We start from the raw sequence: 26,945 nt of genomic DNA on the forward strand, positions 1-26,945 counted from the left end.
GGAAACAATTACTTTTCCCACATCGTAAAAAATCGTTAAAAACTAAAAAAATTCACTATAAATAAATGTGAGAATATTTGAGTTAGATAAATATTGGAGGAGGGAAAATAATTGTCTCCCTCCATATAAAAATGACATCAATTAAAAATGTCAGGATAACTAATCTAATATGTTTTTTATTCTCACATTTATTTTATCTAATTTCCCTTCTCCTATATTTATCCAACCCTAAATATTCCCACATTTGTTATTGTCACTATAAATAACATACACGACATTTTTAGTTGTCATTTTAAATGATTTTAACTGACATATAAATTTGTCATTGTTACTATAATAACAAGGCATCTATAAATGTATTTAAATATGAGTTTTCCTGACATTTAAAATTGTCATTATATGAATTATTAGTAACACGTATGAAGTTGTCATTAATATCTTATAATGACATTAAAAAATGTCAGTAAGTTTAAGACGACATTGGAATAGATGACATTTGTTGGAGATGTCACTAAAACTTAAATGCCACTAAATATTGAATATGATGACATTTATGAATGTCACCATAAGCATTTTTTCTTGTAGTGGAGCCACATGCATATCAGTTCGGGTGGCCTAATTTTTTTAAAAAAATTATATGTAAATTTTATATAATTTTAAAATAATATGATATTAGTTTGAATAGATCAATTTAAAATATGAAAAGTTTTTAAAGTTCAAAATTTTAACTCGAACATAACTATATTTCTGGTTTCGTTACTGTGCATAACTAATGATGTGTATTATTTAAATATGTGAAAAGAAAGCTGCATACTAATTGATGCTCTTCAAGCGGCGACGTTGCGCCGCTGGGAGCAACTGGGGACGCGTGTTGACGCAGAGCACACCACACATGGCTTCCAGTTTAATGCACCAAAAAAGCTATGCAACCACACTCACTCTCATGTTTATCTTCTGAATATGCATGAAAACCCATTCTCTTCTTTGTCTTTTTAAAGTCCTCCGTGTTGTCTTCTTTTGTTTGACGTCGAATAATGATATGTTTGTTATTGTATCATAGCTCCCATAAAAAAAAAAGATTAATAATTCATTACGAATAAATTTTTGATAGGACTTGAAGATTTAATAATTTTCTCAAACTATACATATATGTTTTCCTCCCTTTAACATTTTGTTGGACCCAATTTTCAGTGGTTCTTTGAACAAATAAAATCAAACAGGCTGAGTTGTGCCAAGATGCATAGGCATTTATGGTTCGTTTTAAAAAAAATTGCAAAACTTATGGCCCAAGATTTTGTGCATTCCCTTGACCAACATACAGAAATGCCACACGGTCGTTTTGTGGACAAATATTTTCCTCCATTCTTTATTCAACTAATGTGAGACCAATTGAGCTAGTGAGAACCCTCTTTTTTCAAAATATCCTTTTTTTTTTAATTTTTTTTGTAAAAAAACATCCCTACATGGAAGCTTCAATCTTTTACCCTTATTTCAATATATCCCTAAAGTAAAGCTCTTACAAGATTGAATTATTATATGTACGTGAGACTAAGGACATGCTTGATAAAAATGAATGAGGTGAGAATGATATGAACGTCCACATCTCATTCCTTGTACTCATTATTGTATGACATCGAATGATAATGTGAACGGTCATTCTCATATTTATGGAAGAGTGTGTCTCTTGTGACACGATCTCACGAATCTTTATTTGTGAGACAGGTCAACCCTACCGATATTCACAATAAAAAGTAATATATTTAACATAAAAAGTAATATTTTTTCCTGGATGAATCAAATAAGAGATCTGTCTCGCAAAATACGACATGTGAAATCGTCTCACACAAGTTTTTACCTTTATGAAATTAATCATTCCATCTATTTTAGATTAGAATAGTCATTTTCACGCATTATTTACTTTTCATTTTCTATATTTATAAATTTTTATTATTCAACTTAACTATTATAAATCTATGTCTAATAATAATAATAATAATAATTTATTAAATTTATAATTAAAAAATTAAAATAGTCGATAGATATGGTCACGGATTTCGATTTAAAGGGGGCCTTGGATTCTGTAACTGTACAAGTAAGAATAATGGGCAAAAACCCAAAACCCGTGCCCTCTTTTTTCAAGGTTTTGATCAACGAAGACTTCAGCCGCCAACTCGTAAGTGTTTAAATCTTTCTATGGCTGAGTAATTGCTAGTGATTTTTGTAAGGATGATTTGAATTTAACTGAATTTTATCGATTCCATGCCCGCAGCGGTTGCCGCCTGCTTTCGTGAAGAAATGGGGAGAGATTTTACCCCAGTTCCTCGCCCAACTCAGAACTAGTTCTGGGAAAATGTGGGAAGTGAAATTGGAGAAACAGGAGTATCAAAATTACTACTTTTCCGGAGGCTGGGCGAAGTTTTGTGAAGATTTAGGGCTTGCAATTGGAGAATTTGTGGTGTTCCGGTACTGCGGGAGCGCCATATTTGATGTTTCGGTATATGGAATAAGTGGCTGTGAAAGGGAATTTACATCCGTTAATTATCCGGTCGAAGATTCCGATCCTGAGGAAGCTGGTGAGTTTGGTTAAGATTACGCTTGCACGAATTAATAAATATGCCCGCGGTTTGCTTCCCAATTGTTTTGATTAGGGCTTATCTGTATATGTTCCTGTTTCACACGATTCAATTGGAGGCATATAGGGCTTAGCCCCCAACTGTAACTGTAAGAAAGAAAAGAAATCAATTTTATGTTAAAAAAAGCATCAAGTAGCCAAATTCATGTGGATTTTTCTGTTGATTTGCAGTAAATTGTGCTCCAGTGGCAAAAGATTTGGATGTAAAGGTAAAAATCGAGAATGAAGATGGGACTGATCCTCAAGATGAATCTGATGATGACGAGATCCAACGTTATTCCAAGAAATTGGATCAGCAACACTCAACCAGACTGGTTAATATCCCGTCATTTCCCAAGTTTCAGTCCTCATTTGATCAGTTACTCAAAACGTTATTTGTCTTGACCACAACAGGACATCTCCAAAGCTTTTGTGCTGTCGGCCGGAATCGCTGGAGATAGAACGATACATTTGCAGGACTCAAAATCGAGGCTGTGGCCTGTTCAGATTACATCCTCTTCCCGGCAGGGAGGGGGATACCGGTTTGCACTGACGGCCGGGTGGAATGATTTTCTAGTAGGCAACAAGGTTGCTATTGGAAGCACGGTTCTCCTTGAATGTGAAGTGCCTGGTGGAAGCTTAGTGAAAGCCAAGGTGCTGAATAACGGGACAAAGGGAGGAAAACTTTTCCAGCCCCGGGGCCGAAAGGGGACACCTTCGAAACTTTGTATGCCTTATGACTTAACTGCCTTGCCATGTAAAGAGGAATGCATTTTCTTTTGATTTTGTAGCGGTTTCGAACTTGGCAGAGGGGTCAAAGTCTTGAACTTTGATAAACTCTTTTATGTTGCTATTTAGCCAGGATCTGTAGTATAAATTGAACTGTTGTAACTGCGCTGGGATTTTAATTACGAACGAGTATTATTGGTACCATTTTATTCCTCTGATAGGTGGGAAAAAGCAATGGAGAACTTGAGAAACAGAGCCAGATTTGATCAGTAAATTTCTTGTTTGTGGTAACTATGGTTCTGGAATTTTCTTTGGCCTCGCTTTTTCACTAATAACTAGATAAACAGAGCATGTGTGTGTGATGTGATCATGACTGCTACAATTTTTTTGACGTAAATTGTTTTTGTGTATGCTACGATCAATCCCGCTAGACAGACCAAATGTGACGCAAAGTAATTCGTAGAAAGGATAATTTTTCTGAAATCCAATAACAATCTGTCAAGAACAATCAAATTCCACCTAAATTCTTGAAAGGAAGAAAGGAAAGTATTTTCATTTTCGATAAATTTAATTGGTGACAATAATAGAGGATCAAAACAAGGAAATTTTCAGTAAAAAAAAAAACAAACAGAGTTGCGACGGTCAAATCTGTTGCTAAAATCGTCGTGTAACCCAGTTTTAACCACCGTCTCTATATCGGTCGTCGTTGACACAGTTTGTGAAAATCCGTCTCTAATTTAGCGGCAGATTTATTAACTTTAGCGAGTTTTTATTTATATGGTCGTTAAAAATAGACTGCTATTAAAATTTATAAAAAATTAATATATGTATTACTTAACTTTGGTCAAACTATGCAAAATTATTTTTAGACCTCTGTTAAATTTTTTTGTTGAAAATTGTTACAAAGAATATACATTAATGATAAGAATTAAATTAAATAAAGTAATATACTAGTTAGATCTAACATACAATTAAATAGTACATAAATTACATAAAGTAACATAAAAAAGTGATAGAATTTTAATTATGAGACAAAATAAATATTGTAACATTCTTTTTTGTTTTTCCAACTTTCTTTTGTTTTTCGAAATTAAATTACAATTTTAGATCACAAATAACTTTTATAATCTACACATTTCCGAAAATATACATTCTACTTTCCATCATAAATTAGTTATTACTATTTATTTTCCAAAAAATATTCTACCAATCATTTCCTTTTCTTTTTTTTATTACCATAAATTTTGAATTTTAAGTCGCAAAATAGTATATGCTTCTCTATGTCAGAATATTATCCGAAGAAATAAGAAATAGAAATCGACGTGGACATTTGAATTTGTAAGTAGCACCGGGAATCAATCTAGGCTGCGTTTGGTAGGCCGGATTAGGAAGGATTAAATTTTTTATCACACTTTATCCTATGTTTGGTACGATTTTTATTTATCCAGCTCAATCCCTCCTATAAGTGATTAGGTGGTATTACGTGTGATTAAATAATACATCCTTTCTCCATAGGATTATTAATCCCTCCTTTATCCCTACTCTCTTTCCAATTTTACCCTTCTTCTTTCATCGCTATTGAACCTCCTCGGCTGCCGACCGTCGTCACCGTCGGACCGCCGCCTCCGCCGTCGCCCTCGCCGGACCGCCGCCGGACACTCGCCGCCGCTGCCGCCCTCGCCGGACGCCACCTCACAGCCGTCACCGAACCACTGTCGACTCACCGCCGTTGCCGGAAAGTGGTCGCCGGACCGCCGTCGGACCACCATCGGACCGTGGGACCACCGTCGTCGGAGTGGAAGAAGAAAAATAAAAGAGGAAGGTCAATTTTGTCATTTCATAAAAAATTTCAAAATTATCCTATTTTTAAAAATCTTACCAAACATACTACCATATATTACATCTCTACAACAATTATTTTCTTTATCATTTACATGCTAATCATTAGTTTATTTTATCCTGCAACCAAACGCAGCCCTAGAGTTTTAAGACCCTGAAATATAGATACAAGTTCATTTATATAAATTAAACCACTTCATGAATTAAATTTAAACCTATTTTATTTTTTAAATAATTAACAATGTAATTAAATATTCATAATATTTTGTATATATGTTAAATAATTAAATTCAATTAATTTCATTATCTCTAATCACGTAGTTATTTTATTTATTTTTCACTATAAACCGATTTGACTTATAACTATATCGAAACCATATTTAAAAATAAGTAGGTCTCTTCTGAGACAGTCTCACGAATATTTATCTGTGAGATAGGTCCACCATACAGGTCGACCCACAAAATTGATCTATGAGACCGTCTCACAAAATTTTTTGTATTTAAAAAATCGTCAAATGTCAATTCCTCCTTTTCATTAAAATTTGAATTATCCTGACTTTTTTTTTAAAAAAATAGAACTGTCTTCATTCCTATATATGGTCAGAGAATAATATCGTACATTGTAAGACTGCTATTAACTTAATTAAATTCCGTGAAATTCTGTCGCAATAAATATTTTGTCAATACTTCAACTCGATCTATAACAGATAGATAATGGAAAACTGTGTTTTTTTACCTGTATAATATATAATTTTAAATATTATCTATTAACTATTAAATAGATAATTGAAAACTGTTTTTTTTTACATGTAAATATAATTTTAAATATTATCTATTAACTATTAAATAGATAATTGAAAACTGTTTTTTTTTACATGTAAATATAATTTTAATACCCTGCTTGTTATAATCAATTTTGCTAGACTTGTATATAAATATACGAATAGGTCTCTTGTTAGATAATTAAAGAAATTTATTTTCGTGAAACAGATCAATTTGATTCATATTTAATGTTAAAATTAATATTTATAACATAAAAAGTAATAGTTTTCATGAATTATGTCGAGTTGGGGATTTTTCTCACAAAATTAACTAGTAAGACTATTTCATTTGAGTTTTTATATAATATACATGAGAAAGTGGTGTCTTTAAAGAAATCTCACAAAAGCAAACTACGCAAAATTTACACAATTGCAAACATAATTTAAATTACTTTTAAGTTTATAATTCAATTATTTATATGTAGTAATATTAACTTACATATCAATCATTAGTAATTAAGATAATTAAATAACTAACAAAACAAAATAAAATGCAGTACGAATGCAATAACGGTAGGGGCAAAAACTTGTGTGAGACGGTTTCACAGGTCGTATTTTGTGAAACATGTCTATTACTTGGGTCATCCATTAAAAAATATTATTTTTTATACTTAGAGTATTATTTTTTATTGTAAATATCGGTAAGATTGACCTGTGTCACAGATAAAGATTCGTGAGACCCTCTCAAAAAAGACAAAAACTTGTGTGAGACGGTCTCACAAGTCGTATTTGTGAGACAGATCTCTTATTTGGGTCACACATGAAAAAGTATTAATTTTTATGCTAAAAGTATTACTTTTTATTATGAATATGATAGGGTTGAGACCGTCATGATCCGTGAGACGGTCTCACATGAAACTCACTTGTCAAAAAAACCTACTCTAACGTAAGTGCTCCACATGAGTCCGCACTAATATCAGCGGAGTTTTAGCCAACTTGTGACACGTAAAAACCATGTTGTCGTTGTCTAATTAATCCATTGGTCCACGTACGTGTCACAATTTTTTTTTTGTTTTTTGGTTTTTCTCTAAAATTGCCCAAAGAAAATATATCCAAACATTTAAGGGTACTTAAAAAAAAACATTAAGAATATACAGAAGTCGCAGTATAAAATGAGAAATATACATAAAAAACAGAAGACAATTCCTTTTTAAAATATTCTTGTTTTATCATGTTCTATTGTTCTCAATGTTCTAAAAAACGTGAAAAATGTAACTTAAACGTAAAACGTGAGGAAAAAGTTTTGATTCGAGCAAAACCATGACAAAAATGGTCGACCAGAGTTAAGCGTATAAAAAATGTAAAAAAAAGTGTGAATATATATAGGTATATTTTTAGATAAATTTTAAGTTTTTTATGCATTTTAAATTTTATTTTAAATAATAAATATTTAAGAATATAAAAAAATTAAACAACAAATTTTATTTAAGGAATAAAAATAAAATTTGTTCTGAACCCTTCATTTCTTTGAAGGCTAAGAGACAACATTTGACGAACAGCGATAAATAAAAGATTTACTTCAGACAAGGATTTTGGGTAATTAATAATATTGTAGCCCTTTGTTTTTTTCGATTAGGATACGAAATACATGTGCTCTTTCCGCTTCGATTTTTTATGGGAAAAAAAATTGTTTATATTATGAATCATCAATAATTTTTCAACAATTCAAAATTCTATTACAGATCTCGAAAAAATGAAATAATTCAAGAACAATATATATGTGTACGTATTTTTTAGATGAGTTTTTTTGTATTCACCTCCTCAAGAAACGTGTAAACAAGATAAAATATTTTCTTTAATATATATTTGTCTACCAAACGAAGAAATTAATAATGAATAAGTAACGGTATTTGAAGTTCTTAATATGACAACTTCTTGACAGCCGGCAGAATATTTGATTGCTTATGTGATAACTAAATCGTGGGTTTGAAATTCGAACGACAGTTGTTGTTTGGTTTTGTTAACATGGAAAAAAAATAGTGGTTTATAATTGTTTTTTAATTAGTAATTTTAGAGAATTCGGAGTTTTAACTTGTTTTATATATACATCAGTTGTATACTTGAATATTTATAAATTTTTCAAAACTTTATGCACTTAATTTGTGATTCAAGAGACCGTCCACAAAATATTTAAATATAGGGATTCGTTCATCAATTAAGAAAAAGAATAAATAAATAAAAAAAGCAAAAAAAAAAAAGATATAATTTCACCAAGTTAAATCCAAGAATTTCAAGACCCGATAACCCCCAAGAGATATCTAAAACTCTCAAACTCCCTTTATTGCAATCATTGAAGAAGAAGAAGAAAAGAAAGAAAACACCAGATTTCTTGATGGATTTTTTATTTGATTTGTCATTGTAATGGATTAATGAATAATATCTAAGAACATGATTACTATATATATATATGATATCTTATGAATAATTTCTGATCAAAAACTTTAGAGAAAAGTGAAAAAATATTCCCTTAACAATTAATAACTTGACAGAAATTAAACCCTATTGTTAGTAATCGATCGAAGACAATGGAGCCCTCTGAGGAAACCTAGCTTTTCTTCTCCTCACTCGATAGGAAAACCCTATGCCCCTCATCTGCAATAATCAGAAGTTCAGTTTCAATATTATTTTTAAAAGTTTTTGTTTTTAGCTGATCATAATAATAATAATAATAATAATAATATTATTATTATTATATAATATATATATTGCATGAAAATACGTACGTACCTTGCAAGCAATGGAGCAAAACCTGTACTCCGAACCCATCAACTTTCGTCTGCAACTTTGACACTTGGGGGTTTGTTCATTTTTCTCCTCTCGCCCTTTCTGGTTCGGATTCAAGTACACGACTTGTTTATAATTGATTTTATACATTTGAATATTCGACGCATCCCACACACGGCTTATGTCTCCGATCTCCACCGACGTCCTCCGTGAAGCTATATAAACCTACGGAATTAAACACGAGAACAAATCCATTCGAAAGATTAGAATCAAGAAAACAGAAATAAAAAAACAAAACCGAGACGTCGAGAAGTCTAACATTCCCTCAAAATATTGCACGGGAATGGATTACTCACTTGCAAGAATTCGTGGTCATGATGCTCTGTCGAATCTTTCCAGCATATCTCGCATTCTAGGGTTCCATTGCAACTCCTACAATAGATGGTTTTGTATTTCCTCGTATGTTTCTCACATCTTTCTTCGTAGAACCCGGTCTGCGTGCAGTTCTTCAACCATGAAGGGAACTCGAGAGAATCGACCGCCATTATCAAAGCTTCTTTAGTTTTCTTGTACGCTCTCTGTTAGATATGATATGCAAATTGTTGTGCAATGGCCGTATATTTATAGTGTGGATGTTGTTGTATCCTAGTTGGATTAGGAAGCGATATCTGATAATCAGAAATCTCAAATTTATGAAAGAGAAAATCAAGAAACTAGATTTTTAAGGGATATGTATGTATGTAGAGTTATAAAAGGAAACTTAATAAATTGGATTGATCTGCAAGAAATTAAATCTGATTTCAGAGTTTATCGTTTATTCGATAGCATGCAACTTTATTAACAAGGTAACTTTTAAATTATCCAAAAAAAACTAACTTAATTAATTGATAAGTTGAGTTAATTAAATTTGTCACATTAAAGTTTCAAAGTTATTTTTATTAAGAGTAGGTCTCTTGTCATTAATTTTAAAGTTATTTCATTCTTCTTAATTTTTCATTAATTTCTCTTTTTATGAATAAAATTGAAATAAGTCAATCTAATCAAATTATATTTAAAAAAAATTATAAAAATCTAAATATCTATTTTCATTGGAAAAGTACCATAAGAAAAATGACAATTATTTACATGTTTTAATGACACTTGTAAAAAAATGTAAGATTGAGATATATATTGAGATATAAAATATCACAATAAAAAATAAGATATCATATTAAGGTCTTTTGTAATATTTATCGTCAATTCAATCAAATAATGAATTAAGATTATTATCATTCCAGTAATAAATTGAACATGGCTTGACATCTACTTCAAGTGCATATCCGACAAGCACAAAAGTCGGACACAAGACAATTATTCAATAAAATTTCAAAGGATTTATCATCGAAAAGAAAATAACGCCGCCAAATTCCCAGATTGTGGATTAATCATCCATTTTACTTGAGAATTTTTTGGATTGACCCAAACTTAAAATATTGGGCCTCAAACATGTTGAATTCAATTTCTATTTTATTTTATTAGTGATGTTTTACAAAATTTTCATGATGTAATCAAATAATAAAGGTGAACAAAAGCAGGGGCGGATCTAGGATTTTGGGATTAGGGGGGCCGCTTAGTATATTTTGCGACGGTTTTCTCAAAAACCGTCGCTATATTTTGCGACGGTTTTTACAAAAACCGTCGCTAAAAAAATTTTTTAAAATTTTTTTGGGGGGGCCGTGGCTGCCATATAGCGACGGTTGTTGATAAAACCGTCGCTGATTTGGCGACAGTTTTCGTCACAACCGTCGCTAAAAATTTTTTTACAATTTTTGGAGGGTCGTGGCCCCCGTTCGCCCTACACTAAATCCGTCCCTGAACAAAAGTTAAAGAATCATCTAAATAATACTCACTTAGTGGTTTTGACATACAAAGAATAAATAAAATAACAATGATGGGTTATACATAAAATTTAATTATTTATTTTCCTTCAAAAAATTTAATTATTCAGCCCACTAAAGTCGGGCTTGATATTTAATTAATTATATTTATTAAGGATCATTAAGTAAATCATCCACAGTAATCATCCCTTAAAATGGTGGCATTGAATCTACGCTTATAAAGTTGGGGACAAGTGCGGGTGACGTCGTTTCACTCACACTGGGACTACGTCACGCTGGGAGCTTTCCGGAGACGAGCCAATTTTTGTTAGAGACCTTGGGAGATGTTAATTGATTCAATAATACACCACTCGAAGTATATTTCTTAGGACTTTGCGATCAGAAGCATACTTTGATAAGTTCGAAGCATATATGTATTTATTTATATTGCATGAACTTGAAGCGGACTAATTGTAACTTGAGTGAGTATCATGTGAGACCGTCTCACGGATCTTAATCCGTGAGACGAGTCAACCCTACTGATATTCACAATAAAAAATTAATACTCTTAGCGTAAAAAATAATATTTTTTCATGGATAACCAAAATAAGATACCTGTATCACAAAATACGACCCGTGAGACCGTCTCACACAAGTTTTTGCCTTGCAACTGAGTTGATACAAAAATCATGTCAACAGATCTGAACTCCGATCAATTCAACTGAGTACTTTCAGAATGAGCTGGCTGGAAGCAGTGGCGGAGCCAGAAATATGGCTATGTCCAGGCTAGAATTTTAAACTCTAGAATCTTTTAATATTTTAAATTGAGTACACGGGCTAATATCATATTATTCCAAAATTATACAAAATTTATATATAATTTTTTTAAAAAAAAATTGGGCCACCCGGGCTACAAAGGCATGTGTCTCCGCCTCTGGCTGGAAGGAATTTCGCATAAACGAGAAGAAATAAATGAAGCATGCAAGAGCCGAAGACAATTTTGCAAAGTTTTTATTTTCACAAGACGAATCAATTTGATTCATTCTTGAAGTGAAAAATAATATTTTTAATATAAAAATTAATATTTTTCATGAATTAGATCGAGTTGGATTCCTCTCACAAAATTAACTCGTAAGACTATCTCATATGAGTTTTTGTGCAATATCCATGAAAGTTTAAGTGGAGTCTTTAAAGAAATCTCACAAAAGCAACTATACAAATTTTACACCATTGCAAACATAATTTGAATTACTTTAAGTTTATAATCAATTAATTATATGTATTAAGGCATAGTTTGGTACATGGGATAAGAGAGAGATTGATAAATAATCCTCTTTATCCCATGTTTGGTACATTTTTAAAAAGCTCATGATAATATCATGGGCCCTTGATAAATAATTTTTTAGAAGGATAAAATATCCCTAATAGAAGGTGTGATAATTTTAATTTAATGATAAAATGCACTACAAATGACTTAATTACCCTTAATTTTATAAATGATTTTTTATAAATCTATGCTAGTAGGTATAAATTAAAATCAAATAAATATTTTATTTATTTTTATATATTATATATTATGGTAATTATATAAATAATTTTTATAAATCTCAATAAAATTATTAGTATCACTCGATTAACCTTAAAAATTGATATTTGACTTGACTCACAAAATCAAGGTCTCAATTATCATATTATATAATATATAAAATTAAGTAAAATTAAATAAATCATGAAAGTACTATCGGCACATGAACAGATAAAAAATATTAACTCAAGCAACAACTTTGAAATTATAAAATTTATTATGATAAGGTTAATTTTGTCATTACAATCTAATATATAAATTTAATCACTCTTATTAAAATCATACCAAACATTAAATATAATATCCTACATCTTATTTATCCTTAACTTATCCTTATATTATATATCACACATTTATCCTATCATGTGTACCAAACTATGCCTTATTAACTTACATATCAATCATTACTAATTAAGATAATTAAATGCCCATTAAACGGGAATTTGGAGAAAAATGCATCTGCCAATGATTTATTTAAGAATCAGTACCCTCAAGTTTTTTTTTTGTATTTTAGTACCTGACACAAGATCAACTTAGTTTTTACTATTTGTTTCAAGTATTTTTACCTTTTTACCCTTTTTAACTAATAAAAAACTATTTAAATTCTTATTTTTGTTAGTCATTCTCTTTCCACTCATAATTCACAAATACATTTGGATGACATGTACATTGAATTAAAATATTTTTTTATTTAAAAAAAAATCACAACTAAGCATTGAGCTTTTTGAAATACTTTGTTTTACTTGGAAATACTAAATTTCAATTTTAAAATACTTGATTTAGTAAATGACATACTCAAAATTGGTATTAAAATACTGAATATTCGAAAATGTAACGCAAGTTCACCAAGTGCTCGTATTTCCATCCAAGATCTATTTGGATGACATGTTCATTTCATTTAATTATTTTTTTTATTTTTAAAAACATAAATTCGCAACTAAGCATTGAACATTTTCAAGTACTTAGTTTTACTTGCGAAATACCTAATTTCAGTTTTAAAATACTTGATTTGGTAAATGAGATACTCCGAATAAGTATTAAAATACTGGATATTCGAATATGCAATTCAAGTTCACCAAGTGCTCGTATTTCCATCCAAGATCCATTTGGATGACATGTTCATTTCATTTAATTATTTTTTATTTTTAAAAAAACAATTTCGCAATTATGCATTGAACTTTTTCAAGTACTTAGTTTTATTTGCGAAATATCTAATTTCAGTTTTAAAATACTTGATTTGGTAATTGAGATACTCATAAAAGTTAATAAAATACTAGATATTCTAGTAGGCAATGTAAGTTCACCAAATGCTCTCATTTTCATCTAAGATGCATTTGGATGACATGCACATTTCATTTAAATATCTTTTTATTTTTAAAAGAAAAACAAATCCACAACTAAGCATCGAACTTTTTGAAGTACTTATTTTTACTTGTCAATACCTAATTTCAATTTTAAAATACTTGATTTAGTAAATGAAATACTCAGAATGTGTGGGGACCCGGACACTAATCCATTCCTTAATCGTCTTTAGGAATATTTAATCATTCATAATAAACAGGGTCTAAAAATTTTTCTTTTAAAATGCAAAGCGGAAACGTAATGTAATTAAAATCAAATTACATGTTAAACATGAACATACAAATTTGATGTCATCTACAATAACCCAACTAGGTTCAACTACATATCAGTGCTGAATCCTAAGTTGCTTCTGAAGCCCGGATCTCCACGCTATCTAGTCCAGCCTCGTTCTCTTCTTGACCCCGCTCCTATCCCACCTGTTGCCATGCACACATACAGACAAGACAACAGCCGGATAACTCCGGTGAGATATAAATATCCCAATATAAATCATGTATACATGCAATCATATAAATCATATAAGAGCATATAACAAAAATCATATCCTATATCAACATCATGATATAAATCAATAACCAGAATAAATCATATTCTAAACATGCACCCTAATCAGGAACATAATTCAATATCTAGAATAAATCCTATTCTAGGCATGTAACAATATCAGGAACATAAATCAATATCAAGAATAATTCCTATTCTAAACATGGACCAACATCTGGAACATGGTCAGTATCAAGAATAATTTCTATTCTAAATATGTACCAATATCAGGAACATAAAAGGACATGAACCATATTCAGGAACATAATCAACATCAATCAATATCAATCAATATAACTGTCACTCAAGCTCGTGACTCTACGTTTTAGACTAGACTCAATCCTAGTCTAGGGATCCGGGTTTCCAGATGTGGTATTCCTATATCGAATTCCGTAAAGGATGGAACCATAATCTCTATTACTCGATATAACCAGTGCCCTGGTATTCCTATATCGAATTCCGTAATAGAAGAATTCCAATACCCTTTACTCGATATAACCAAATATGGTGTTCCTATATCGAATTCCGTAATAGATTCCATTACTCGATATAACCAAACATCCAGTGTCCTGACCTAACCGTCAAGGACTGTAGCTCTATCGCCAATATCTTGTCTTGAGACATCGTGCAATGTGCCGTGGCGATACCACCACTATCCGGCACTTCTGTCACAAGATAACTCGTCTAATACCTGTCATCTAATATCAAGAGAACAAGTACATCAATCAACTTAATGAAAATATCAATGCAATAAGGTAAAGTATGTGATTTAGGGAAACTCGAGTCAAACCTCCCTCGAGTTGTGCAATCCCAACTCAACATTAATTTATACATTTATCTTCTCGCTCAGAAGAAGAAGAAGAAGAAGTCCCGACTCTATCTCGGTCCATTCCCAATCTGGTAATAACAATATCGAACAGGTATAATATCAATAAACAACTCAATTCAATACCTGTTCTGATCAATATCAAATCACAATACAATCTGATCAATGTCAATCGACATACGGTATATCAATACAATCTAAATCAATACCGACTCTGATCAATTTCAATCAACTGATGTTTCGACGGCATAACAATACTGTCTCGATAATCCCGTCAGTCCAAACATCACGGATATAATACCAGAACTCATAATCAATATCGATACCAGTCATAATCTCAATAACAATACATATCTGATATGAATTCTCAGTCACATCGACTCCGAAAATCATAACAATTACATAACCAGTCCGTTCTTTAATCTGACTTCGATTCTATGATGTCTAACATGACAAGAACATCATATATGAATCTTATTCAATTATGACAACAGCATAATTTCAAAGCATATCAAAACGTAGCAAAACTTACGTCCAGTTGTAGCCTACGTTGATAGGAACTCGGTACTGAAGTCGGATTTAAAATCTGATGGACGGATTTCTCGCAAATTGAATTCTAAAATCTCGAACTCCAATTCCTTAAAATCTCTCGGTTCTTCCCTTTGAATTCTGAGGCAATTTGCATGTGTATATATATATATATATATATATATATATATATATATATATATATATATATATATATATATATATATATATATATATATATATATATATACCTCCGTGACATGCAAGACGGCAAGTGGCAATCTAGCAATTCGCATGCCGCGCGCATATGCGCGCTTCATCTCGCGCATATGCGCGAGACCTACTGTAGTGCTCGCGCATATGCGCGCCCTTTCTCGCGCATATGTGCCGGTCGTCTCTTTTGAGATGTTCGGCCGAACATCTTGGATTAGAATGTAACAATGCCCGACTTTTTAATTCAAGTTTGTATAACCCCAATCATGTCAATTGATCAATAAATCATTCCAGATTAATCTTAAATTACGGTAATTATACCCAAATCATTTCAGATTACGGTAATTAAATTCTCGGGCCTTACAGAATGAATATTAAAATACTGAATATTCGAATATACAATGATAGTTCACCAAATGCTCGCATTTTTATTTAAGATGTATTTGGATGACATGTTCCTTTCATTTAATTATTTTTTTATTGTAAAAAAACAAATTTGTAACTAAGCATTGAAATTTTTCAAATACTTGCTTTTACTTGCTAAATACCTAATTTCAATTTTAAAATACTTGATTTGATAAATGAGATACTCATAATGGGTATTAAAATAATGGATATTCGAATATGCAACGTAAGTTCACCAAGTGTTGGTCTTTCCTTGAAAGATGCATTTGGACGACATATCCTTCTCATGTGATATCTATTTTGTAAAAAAAACAAACAAATTAGTAACTAAGCATTGAATTTTTTCAAATACTTACTTTTATTTGCGAAATACCTAATTTCAATTTTAAAATACTTAATTTGATAAATGAGATACTCATAATGGGTATTAAAATACTGGATATTCGAATATGCAACGTAAATTCATCAATTATTGGTCTTTTCTCGAAAGATGCATTTGGACGACATATCATTCTCATGTGATGTCTATTTTGTAAAAAAAAATATCAAATTCCCAACTAAGTATGAAACTTTTAAAGTACTTAGTTTACTTGATAAGTACCTAATTTCAGTTTTAAAATACTTGATTTCATAAATGAGATACTCAGAATATGTAATAAAATACTGGATATTTCTAATATTCATCATGATGAAATTTCAATACAATTGAAATTTTAACAAATACATTGTTCTGAAAGCGGACCGGTTACGGAGGCCGGAAACGCAACGGAAGCGAAAAATATAAATTTTTGAACAAAATTTTCGGCCCCCTTAATAAATTTGTGCAATATTTACAAAATCAAATTAAAACCATTCATAGGATGATTTAGGATTTACCTATCAACCCCTTAGAGTTGATGAATGGCACCAACCAAGTGTAAACACTTTGGCTCTTGTATGGATGAAAGAAATCTACAAGCTCCTTCTTTTCCCTTCAAGAATAAGGCCCACCACTTGGCTATGTAAATCCCTTCTTACTTTGCACTAGAAAAGCAAGAAGATTTTTCAAAGAGAATGATTTTTGCTCTCCAAAATGAGGAACAAAACTTGAAAATATTTTAGAGAAAATTAGAAGAAGATTTCGGCCAAGTGAGTTCCAAGTGAGAGTGGGAGACTAGCCTAGGTAGTTGTGAAAGTTGTCTCTCAAAAGTTGCATGTCTTTGGAATTTTTTTATTAAAAAGTAATCAACAACCTTTCACCTCCCAAGCATGCAAACCCTAGCATGTCTCACATATATTATATGGTTTTTAACACATTAAAAACCATAGACTAAACTTTATTATCTCAAACACATTTGAGATTAATTAAATATTACTTGATTTTACTCAAGTCTCACTAGTTAAATAATTATTTAAATTAAGCTCTACTAGACTTAATATTATTTAATTAATCCAACACTTGAATTAATTTAATTATTTAGACTCTACTAGGTCCACTAGTGTTTAATTAATTCAACACTTGAATTAATTTAATTTAGTCTCCAATAATGTTCATGAAAATCACAATTTTCAACTACATTATTTACTCGGCCAAATTTTAATCTTAGGAACACTTCCATAAATTAAAATTTGTATTTCTCTCTTAGAAGTCATACTTCTATTTTTCTTAACGCTTATAAACACATTTATAAGCCGTTCAACACATTGAACTATTTTACTTCTCTTCGGGATTTACTAAGCAAGTACTTGTGTGGCCCTCAATGGTTCATTGATACAACTAGCCGTGGGTTCACATCTCAATGTGATTCGGACTAAACATGTCCTTATTCGAGCATACCCCAATTGCTCCATTCTTACTTATCAACTCCTTGATAGTAAGAACGTCAGAACTCAAGTCTGATAGTACCCAACCAATCACGTTAAACGCCTAGCAGCATCGCTTACGTGATTCCCTAGGTATCACATGATAGTGCCTGCAAGAACCATTCAATTATGGTTAGCGTACAGTACGGTCCCTTCAACTCATATATCCCGACCGATTCGACAACTATTGGTCTATCGAGAGTTGTCAATGAATCGATACTATGTGTCATGTTGTGGTTGCATCGATGGTGTAATCTATGAAACCCCTTTCATAATTACCACCATACTCTGATCAGAGATTTCAACCCACATATACATGAAAAAACACATAGGATATCCATACCCGTAGGTAAGCGGTGAATCCCCGACTACAATGCATCGACTCCTATATGTTTCGCCGTAACACCCAACCTTGCCACCTAATGACCCCATAAGAGTCGGTAAACAAGTCAAAGTGAAACGCTAGCACATAGAGTCTCAATGTTGTCCCGGGTCATAAGGACTAATTCTGTACAACCATAAACCAGGACTTTTCCACTCGATAAGTGAGAACCACTTGGAAAGTCCTTTTATGGAGGGTTGTTCAGTGCACTCTACAAGGAGCACCTATCTGCATGTTCGGACATCACAATGTCCCCTACCAATGAAACATGGTACTCACATCGCAGATACTAGTCTCTAACTCGAGCGGCCTTTATCCTTCTTAGTGGCGGCTGAATCGACTAGGAACGGTTTAGAATATACAGTATTCCAAATATGAGTTTCATGATACTCATCATATGAGCATCTCATATTCTTTCTACTATTTGTATATTCAAGGACTTTATCTATGCAACTAGCATGGGTATAAAGATAAAGATGCGCCAAATTAATAAATTGAAATATTATTAAAATAAAGATCGTTTATACAAAGAGTTTCATTGTGAACAGTCGGCCAACACTTGGCTCGACGTGCACCTACTCTAACAATCTCCCACTTGCACTAGAGCCAACTACCTATATACTTTAGACCCATTGATTCGCGATGCTTCTCGAACGATGGTCCTGGTAAAGGCTTAGTTAGTGGATCAGCAACATTTTCTGCGGAGCCGACTTTGTCAATCACGACATCTCCTCTTTCCACGATCTCTCTGAGGATGTGGTACTTTCTCAATACGTGTTTGGACTTCTGATGAGACCTTGGCTCCTTCGCCTGAGCTATGGCTCCCGTGTTGTCGCACATCACCGGGATAGGAGCAACTCCATTTGGAATGACGCCCAACTCTTGGACGAAATTCCTAATCCAAACAGCCTCCTTTGCTGCAGCCGATGCAGCAATGTATTCTGCCTCAGTGGTGGAATCCGCAGTACTGTCTTGCTTGGAACTCTTCCAAGAGACAGCACCACCATTGAGCATGAATATGAATCCGGAGGTTGACTTCGAGTCATCAACATCGCTTTGGAAGCTAGAGTCGGTATAGCCTTCCAATTTTAGTTCTCCACCCCCATAGACCAAGAACAACTTATTGGTCCTTCTCAAATACTTGAGGATGTCTTTCACAGCTTTCCAGTGTGGAAGACCAGGGTTGGATTGATATCTACTCACTACACTTAGTGCAAATGCCACGTCAGGACGTGTAGATATCATCCCATACATGATACTACCAATAGCCGAAGCATACGGAATTCGTGTCATCGCCGCTATCTCTGCATCAGTCTTGGGAGACATAGACTTGGATAGGGACACGCCATGACACATTGGTAGATGTCCTCTCTTGGACTCATCCATCGAGAACCGCTTCACGATGGTATCAATGTATGTGGACTGGGTGAGACCAAGCAATCTTCTTGATCTATCTCGATAGATCTGTATTCCCAATACAAAAGATGCTTCACCCAAGTCCTGCATTGAGAACTTACTTGCTAACCATATCTTTGTTGATTGCAACATTCCTACATCATTCCCAATGAGTAGAATGTCATCAACATAAAGAACAAGGAATGTCACAGCACTCCCACTGACCTTCTTATACACACAGGGTTCCTCAGGATTCTTAGTAAAACCAAACTCTTTGATTGTACTATCGAATCTGAGGTTCCAGCTCCTCGATGCCTGCTTAAGACCATAAATAGATCTTTGAAGTTTGCATACCATATGCTCACTTCCGATGGATGTAAACCCTTCAGGTTGAGACATATAAATTTCTTCCTTAATATCCCCATTAAGGAAGGCTGTCTTCACATCCATCTGCCATATCTCATAGTCAAACCATGCAGCTATGGCTAGCAATATCCTAATGGACTTGAACATCGCAACTGGAGAAAAGGTTTCCTCATAGTCAACACCTTGTCTTTGAGTATACCCTTTTGCTACCAATCGCGCCTTGAAGGTCAATACCTTCCCATCCGCCCCAAGTTTCCTCTTGTAAATCCATTTACACCCTATGGGAACAGTTCCCTCAGGTGGATCCACAAGATTCCACACTTGGTTCGAATGCATGGAATTCATCTCAGATTCCATTGCTTCAAGCCATTTGGATGAATCGGCATCTGATAATGCTTCCTTGAAGGTCCTTGGATCACATCCAAGATTAGGCTCATCATGGCCCTCTTCAAGAAGCAGACCATACCTCACAGGTGGTCTCGAGACTCTCTCGGTTCTTCTAGGAGCTTGTATCTCCTCACTTAGCTCATTGGGTGTGGGTTCTACAACTGTGGGTGCCTCTCGAACCTCTTCGAGTTCTATCATCTCGCCTTTTCTATCTAATAGAAATTCCTTTTCCAAAAAGGTTGCGTTCCTAGAAACAAACACTTTTGTTTCTTGGGGATGATAGAAATAATATCCAATGGAATTTCTTGGATATCCCACAAAGTAGCATAAAATGGATCGACTATCCAATTTATCTCCCACTGTCTGCTTCACATAAGCAGGACACCCCCATATTCTTAGATAAGAATACTTGGGAGGCTTACCCATCCATATCTCATATGGAGTCTTGTCAACTGCCTTTGTATGGACATTGTTCAACAACAGTGCCGCTGTTTCAAGCGCATATCCCCAAAAGGATGGCGGCAACTCCGTGAACCCCATCATAGACCGAACCATGTCCATCAAAGTCCGGTTACGACGCTCCGAAACACCATTCAATTGTGGTGTAGCGGGCGGAGTCCACTGCGAGAGAATCCCATTCTCTCTAAGATACTCTTGGAACTCGGCACTCAAGTACTCACCACCTCGATCCGATCGAAGTGTCTTGATGCTTCGTCCCAATTGTTTCTCTACTTCACTTCTGAATTCTTTGAACCTTTCAAAGGCTTCAGACTTGTATTTCATCAAATACACATACCCATACCTCGAATGGTCATCGGTAAAGGTGATGAAGTAGGCATGTCCATGCTTAGTGGTGATGCTAAGCGGACCGCACACATCGGTATGGATCAAATCCAATAACCCTTTGGCTCGCTCCGCATGGCCCTTAAAGGGAATTTTGGTCATCTTTCCTTTCAGACAGGATTCACAAGTCGTGAGAGCGTTTATATCAGACATATCAAACATGCCAACTCCCACTAGCTTGTTCATCCTTCTTGAGGAAATATGACCTAATCGAGCATGCCATAATTGTGCCGAATTAAGAGTATCTTGTTTGCGCTTATTTGTTGTTGTTATCGTTTGGACATTGTTAAGTGGAATATCTTTTAATTTTAAGGTGTAGAGATTGTTTTCAAGTTCACCGGTACCAACTAAACATTCATTCTTGTAAATATTGCAAACACCTTTGCTAAATAAACAAGAAAATCCATCAATATCTAGCATAGAAATGGAAATAATGTTTTTAACCAAGTCTGGTACATACAAAACATCTCTTAAAACCAAATTAAAATCATTGTTCAAACATAAATAAACATCTCCTACGGCTTTGGCAGCAACCCTTGCTCCATTGCCCATCCTCAGGAAGGTCTCACCCTCTCGGAGCCTCCTACTTCTTCCCATCACCTGCAAATCATTACAGAGATGTGAGCCACAGCCGGTATCCAATACCCAAGAAGTAGAGTTAATAGAGATATTCACTTCAATGTAGAACATACCTTTAGCAGAACCCTTCTGCGCAAGATATTCCCTGCAGTTACGCCTCCAATGTCCAGGCTTCTTGCAGTGGTGACAGATGTCAACAGTCTTTTCAGCCTTCACTGGCGCGGCTGCCACAACGGGACTCGAAGTCTGCCTCTTCAAGGGCTCGCTCTTCTTGGTACGCTGGAAAGAACGCTTCTTTCCCTTCCCAGGTGGACCGGTCTTCGTGCCAGATGAAGAGCCCACATAAAGAACCGGCTTCTCCTTCTTGATCGTGGACTCAAAGGTCACAAGCATGTTCACCAACTCTTCAAGGCTGGGCTCAAGCTTGTTCATATTGAAGTTCACGACAAAAGGATCGAAAGAGCTGGGCAATGACAACAGCAACACATCCGTGGTCAACTCCGATGGCAAGATCAAATCCATGCCTACGAGTTTATCCACGAGCCCAATCAACTTTAGGCCATGCTCATGGACCGAAGTCCCATCTCGCATGCGTAAAGTGATGAGCTCCTTCACTGTGGCATGCCTCAAAGGCCGAGTCTGCTCACCGAAGAGCTCCTTGAGGTGCATATGAATGTCAGCAGCATTCTTAGCATCCTCGAATCGCCTTTGTAGCTCATCGTTCATCGAAGCCTGCATATAACACTTCGCCTTCAAGTCATGGTCGCACCAATCCTTGTAGGTCTGCAATTCCTCAGGAGTGCAGCCTATAGGAGCCTCAGCAGGGGGCGCCTCAGTAAGTGTATATGCGATCTTCTCCGAGTTTAGGACAATCTTTAAATTTCTTAGCCAAGTGATATAGTTTGGTCCGGTTAGAATGTGTTTTTCGAGAATGACCGAAAACGGGTTGCGAATTGATGACATGTCAAAGATTGTACTGAAAAGTAAAACAGATAAATGTTAATGACTATTTTAAAATATTTAATAAGATATAAAGTTTGGACTTTTACTTTATAAATAATCGCTCCCACTGTTTTGACATTTTCACTACCCTCTAGTGAAAACGGGAAACACTTTCCTCAGAAGGTACGTAAGGTCCAATTAGCGAATTGTGATCCCGAATAATATCGGCCATCACAATTCCTAAAAGGTAGTTTCCAATTGCATCGCCATGCAACCCTCTACGTAAACTTTTGTCTCACGTTTGATTAGGACCCAATAATATGACGTCGTTCATCTTTACGTGTCAAGCCTAACCCATCGATATTGAACCTTAATGGACGGTCGCCATGAGTTCCCTCAATAATATGAGCCGAAATCATGGGAGTTCCACGTAGTTCACATCACAATGTCAATGGATGTCACAGCTTTCCGGCACTCAAGGCTCTCCCAATAATATGAGCCGAGCCCCGAGTACGGGTAGCGTTCATCATGCATCCATTGTCGATGGAAGACAAGGAAATTATAAACAAATTTATAATTCCCCTTTTCGGACTTGATATTAATTTTGAATCTTATTCAAAATGAGGGTTTTTAATTTTGAAAGGTCTCATCATTAATTTTATTTTAAAAGCTCGCCATGTTTGATCGTATGTTTGCCGGATTCATGCAACTTTGTTATTATAATAATAATAACGCACATACTCATTATTTATAACATATCATGCATATATTATAAATAGAAAACAGTACAAGGATGATCAATTGCCCCAACACTAATGGCCCGTGTGAGCCAAACACGGGCCTAGGTCCAATCCTAGGGTAAATGCAAGGGATGCAATGCAACTAAACTATTACATTAGCATCCTATATTACATGTCTTCGATCTTCATAATCACCAAGGCCACCATCTTCCAATCTTGATCTTCCCCTATTCTAATATTTACAATTAAATATCCATGGCACATAGGGATACATCTCATGGGGTGGGAACGGGCCATAAACCAAGCCCACTTAATAAATTGATAATTATTACAATCATTCAACACAAATATCCTAGCATACACCTAGCAAATTGGGCTTGGGCTTTTGATCATCCTTCATGCATAATATCACATATCATACACCATCAATTAATTATCACTATAATTAATTGATCCAATATTATATATCTTGATCCAATCACTAACCGCCACAATTATAAATTAAATTAACAAAGTATACAAACACCTTTGTTTACTTTCAAATTAATTTATTTATAATCGAATTTCTTGTAAATCACAATTTACTATAAATAATTAAAGTCCTACTTCAATTATTTATTTTATGAGAAAATATGTGCAACAATTGTAAATTTAAACTTAAGGGCCCAAAAACCATTTTTCACCAAAAATACTTTGGCCCATTTAAATTTCACAAATTATGTTGGCCATCCAATGGCCCAACAACTCAAGGCCCATGACACTAAGATTGTCCAAAACACTTTTGGAAACCCTAGCCGTCATCGCCGTCGCCGGAGCTCCGTCGCCGGATTCCGGCAACAAAAAAAAAAATTTTTTTTTATTTAAAACAGGAATTTCCGGGCAGCCCGTAGGCTGCCCAAACATGCTGCCCGAAATAATTCGGGCAGCCCGAAACTCACGGGCAGCAACAAGCTGCCCGAAAATAATTTTTTTTTTTTTTGTTTTCCTTCAAAAATTTTCGGCCTTGCTCATATTCTTGCACATAAAATTTCAAGCGGTTAGAAATCGAATCTCAACATAATATTATGTAAATATAGCACAAAATCCGTAACCTTAGCTCGGATACCACTTGAAAGCGGACCGGTTACGGAGGCCGGAAACGCAACGGAAGCGAAAAATATAAATTTTTGAACAAAATTTTCGGCCCCCTTAATAAATTTGTGCAATATTTACAAAATCAAATTAAAACCATTCATAGGATGATTTAGGATTTACCTATCAACCCCTTAGAGTTGATGAATGGCACCAACCAAGTGTAAACACTTTGGCTCTTGTATGGATGAAAGAAATCTACAAGCTCCTTCTTTTCCCTTCAAGAATAAGGCCCACCACTTGGCTATGTAAATCCCTTCTTACTTTGCACTAGAAAAGCAAGAAGATTTTTCAAAGAGAATGATTTTTGCTCTCCAAAATGAGGAACAAAACTTGAAAATATTTTAGAGAAAATTAGAAGAAGATTTCGGCCAAGTGAGTTCCAAGTGAGAGTGGGAGACTAGCCTAGGTAGTTGTGAAAGTTGTCTCTCAAAAGTTGCATGTCTTTGGAATTTTTTTATTAAAAAGTAATCAACAACCTTTCACCTCCCAAGCATGCAAACCCTAGCATGTCTCACATATATTATATGGTTTTTAACACATTAAAAACCATAGACTAAATTTTATTATCTCAAACACATTTGAGATTAATTAAATATTACTTGATTTTACTCAAGTCCCACTAGTTAAATAATTATTTAAATTAAGCTCTACTAGACTTAATATTATTTAATTAATCCAACACTTGAATTAATTTAATTATTTAGACTCTACTAGGTCCACTAGTGTTTAATTAATTCAACACTTGAATTAATTTAATTTAGTCTCCAATAATGTTCATGAAAATCACAATTTTCAACTACATTATTTACTCGGCCAAATTTTAATCTTAGGAACACTTCCATAAATTAAAATTTGTATTTCTCTCTTAGAAGTCATACTTCTATTTTTCTTAACGCTTATAAACACATTTATAAGCCGTTCAACACATTGAACTATTTTACTTCTCTTCGGGATTTACTAAGCAAGTACTTGTGTGGCCCTCAATGGTTCATTGATACAACTAGCCGTGGGTTCACATCTCAATGTGATTCGGACTAAACATGTCCTTATTCGAGCATACCCCAATTGCTCCATTCTTACTTATCAACTCCTTGATAGTAAGAACGTCAGAACTCAAGTCTGATAGTACCCAACCAATCACGTTAAACGCCTAGCAGCATCGCTTACGTGATTCCCTAGGTATCACATGATAGTGCCTGCAAGAACCATTCAATTATGGTTAGCGTACAGTACGGTCCCTTCAACTCATATATCCCGACCGATTCGACAACTATTGGTCTATCGAGAGTTGTCAATGAATCGATACTATGTGTCATGTTGTGGTTGCATCGATGGTGTAATCTATGAAACCCCTTTCATAATTACCACCATACTCTGATCAGAGATTTCAACCCACATATACATGAAAAAACACATAGGATATCCATACCCGTAGGTAAGCGGTGAATCCCCGACTACAATGCATCGACTCCTATATGTTTCGCCGTAACACCCAACCTTGCCACCTAATGACCCCATAAGAGTCGGTAAACAAGTCAAAGTGAAACGCTAGCACATAGAGTCTCAATGTTGTCCCGGGTCATAAGGACTAATTCTGTACAACCATAAACCAGGACTTTTCCACTCGATAAGTGAGAACCACTTGGAAAGTCCTTTTATGGAGGGTTGTTCAGTGCACTCTACAAGGAGCACCTATCTGCATGTTCGGACATCACAATGTCCCCTACCAATGAAACATGGTACTCACATCGCAGATACTAGTCTCTAACTCGAGCGGCCTTTATCCTTCTTAGTGGCGGCTGAATCGACTAGGAACGGTTTAGAATATACAGTATTCCAAATATGAGTTTCATGATACTCATCATATGAGCATCTCATATTCTTTCTACTATTTGTATATTCAAGGACTTTATCTATGCAACTAGCATGGGTATAAAGATAAAGATGCGCCAAATTAATAAATTGAAATATTATTAAAATAAAGATCGTTTATACAAAGAGTTTCATTGTGAACAGTCGGCCAACACTTGGCTCGACGTGCACCTACTCTAACATGTTCATCACTCCTCATGAAATAAAAATAACAATTTATTTTGGTATACAAAGAAAGAACTTACTTTTACTCCGGGACAAGTATGCTACTATATTTTTGTTAAAAGTAAGTGCTTATTTTGATCTACAAACAAGCTTATTTTGATCTACAAACAACTTACTCTTACTCCACGATTAGTAATGAACTGTATTCATTTCTTTAAATGACATGAATAAGTATTTTAATAAATCTTAGTTGGAA

At 34.2% G+C, this 26,945-nt stretch overlaps 3 protein-coding genes across 4 annotated transcripts; 1 reads left to right on the forward strand and 2 right to left on the reverse strand.

The window, feature by feature from the left end:
• The first annotated feature begins 2,045 nt into the window (after positions 1-2,045).
• Positions 2,046-3,631, forward strand: LOC140840532 (B3 domain-containing protein Os03g0212300-like). Of its 2 annotated transcripts, none has more exons than XM_073207712.1 (4): positions 2,046-2,173; positions 2,270-2,573; positions 2,804-2,946; positions 3,026-3,631. In XM_073207712.1, the coding sequence occupies exons 1-4, from the start codon at positions 2,102-2,104 to the stop codon at positions 3,392-3,394; spliced, it is 888 nt and encodes a 295-aa protein (XP_073063813.1). In that variant the 5' UTR covers positions 2,046-2,101; the 3' UTR covers positions 3,395-3,631. The 2 variants fall into 2 exon arrangements, with proteins under 2 accessions (XP_073063813.1, XP_073063814.1); XM_073207713.1 differs by having other exon boundaries at positions 2,819-2,946.
• A 4,874-nt stretch (positions 3,632-8,505) lies between these two features.
• LOC140840883 (protein RGF1 INDUCIBLE TRANSCRIPTION FACTOR 1-like) lies at positions 8,506-9,269 on the reverse strand. Its single transcript, XM_073208038.1, has 3 exons — positions 9,081-9,269; positions 8,728-8,949; positions 8,506-8,592 (listed from the first exon to the last, which is right to left on the reverse strand). The coding sequence occupies exons 1-3, from the start codon at positions 9,267-9,269 to the stop codon at positions 8,506-8,508; spliced, it is 498 nt and encodes a 165-aa protein (XP_073064139.1).
• A 12,278-nt stretch (positions 9,270-21,547) lies between these two features.
• LOC140840534 (uncharacterized) lies at positions 21,548-22,315 on the reverse strand. Its single transcript, XM_073207714.1, has 2 exons — positions 21,950-22,315; positions 21,548-21,857 (listed from the first exon to the last, which is right to left on the reverse strand). Exons 1-2 carry the CDS (start codon positions 22,266-22,268, stop codon positions 21,841-21,843), a joined length of 336 nt encoding a protein of 111 aa, XP_073063815.1. The 5' UTR covers positions 22,269-22,315; the 3' UTR covers positions 21,548-21,840.
• Between the last annotated feature and the right edge of the window lie 4,630 nt (positions 22,316-26,945).

This window comes from Primulina eburnea, chromosome 9 (genome assembly GCF_022965805.1).
Source record: "Primulina eburnea isolate SZY01 chromosome 9, ASM2296580v1, whole genome shotgun sequence".
Classification (NCBI taxonomy): domain Eukaryota; kingdom Viridiplantae; phylum Streptophyta; class Magnoliopsida; order Lamiales; family Gesneriaceae; genus Primulina; species Primulina eburnea.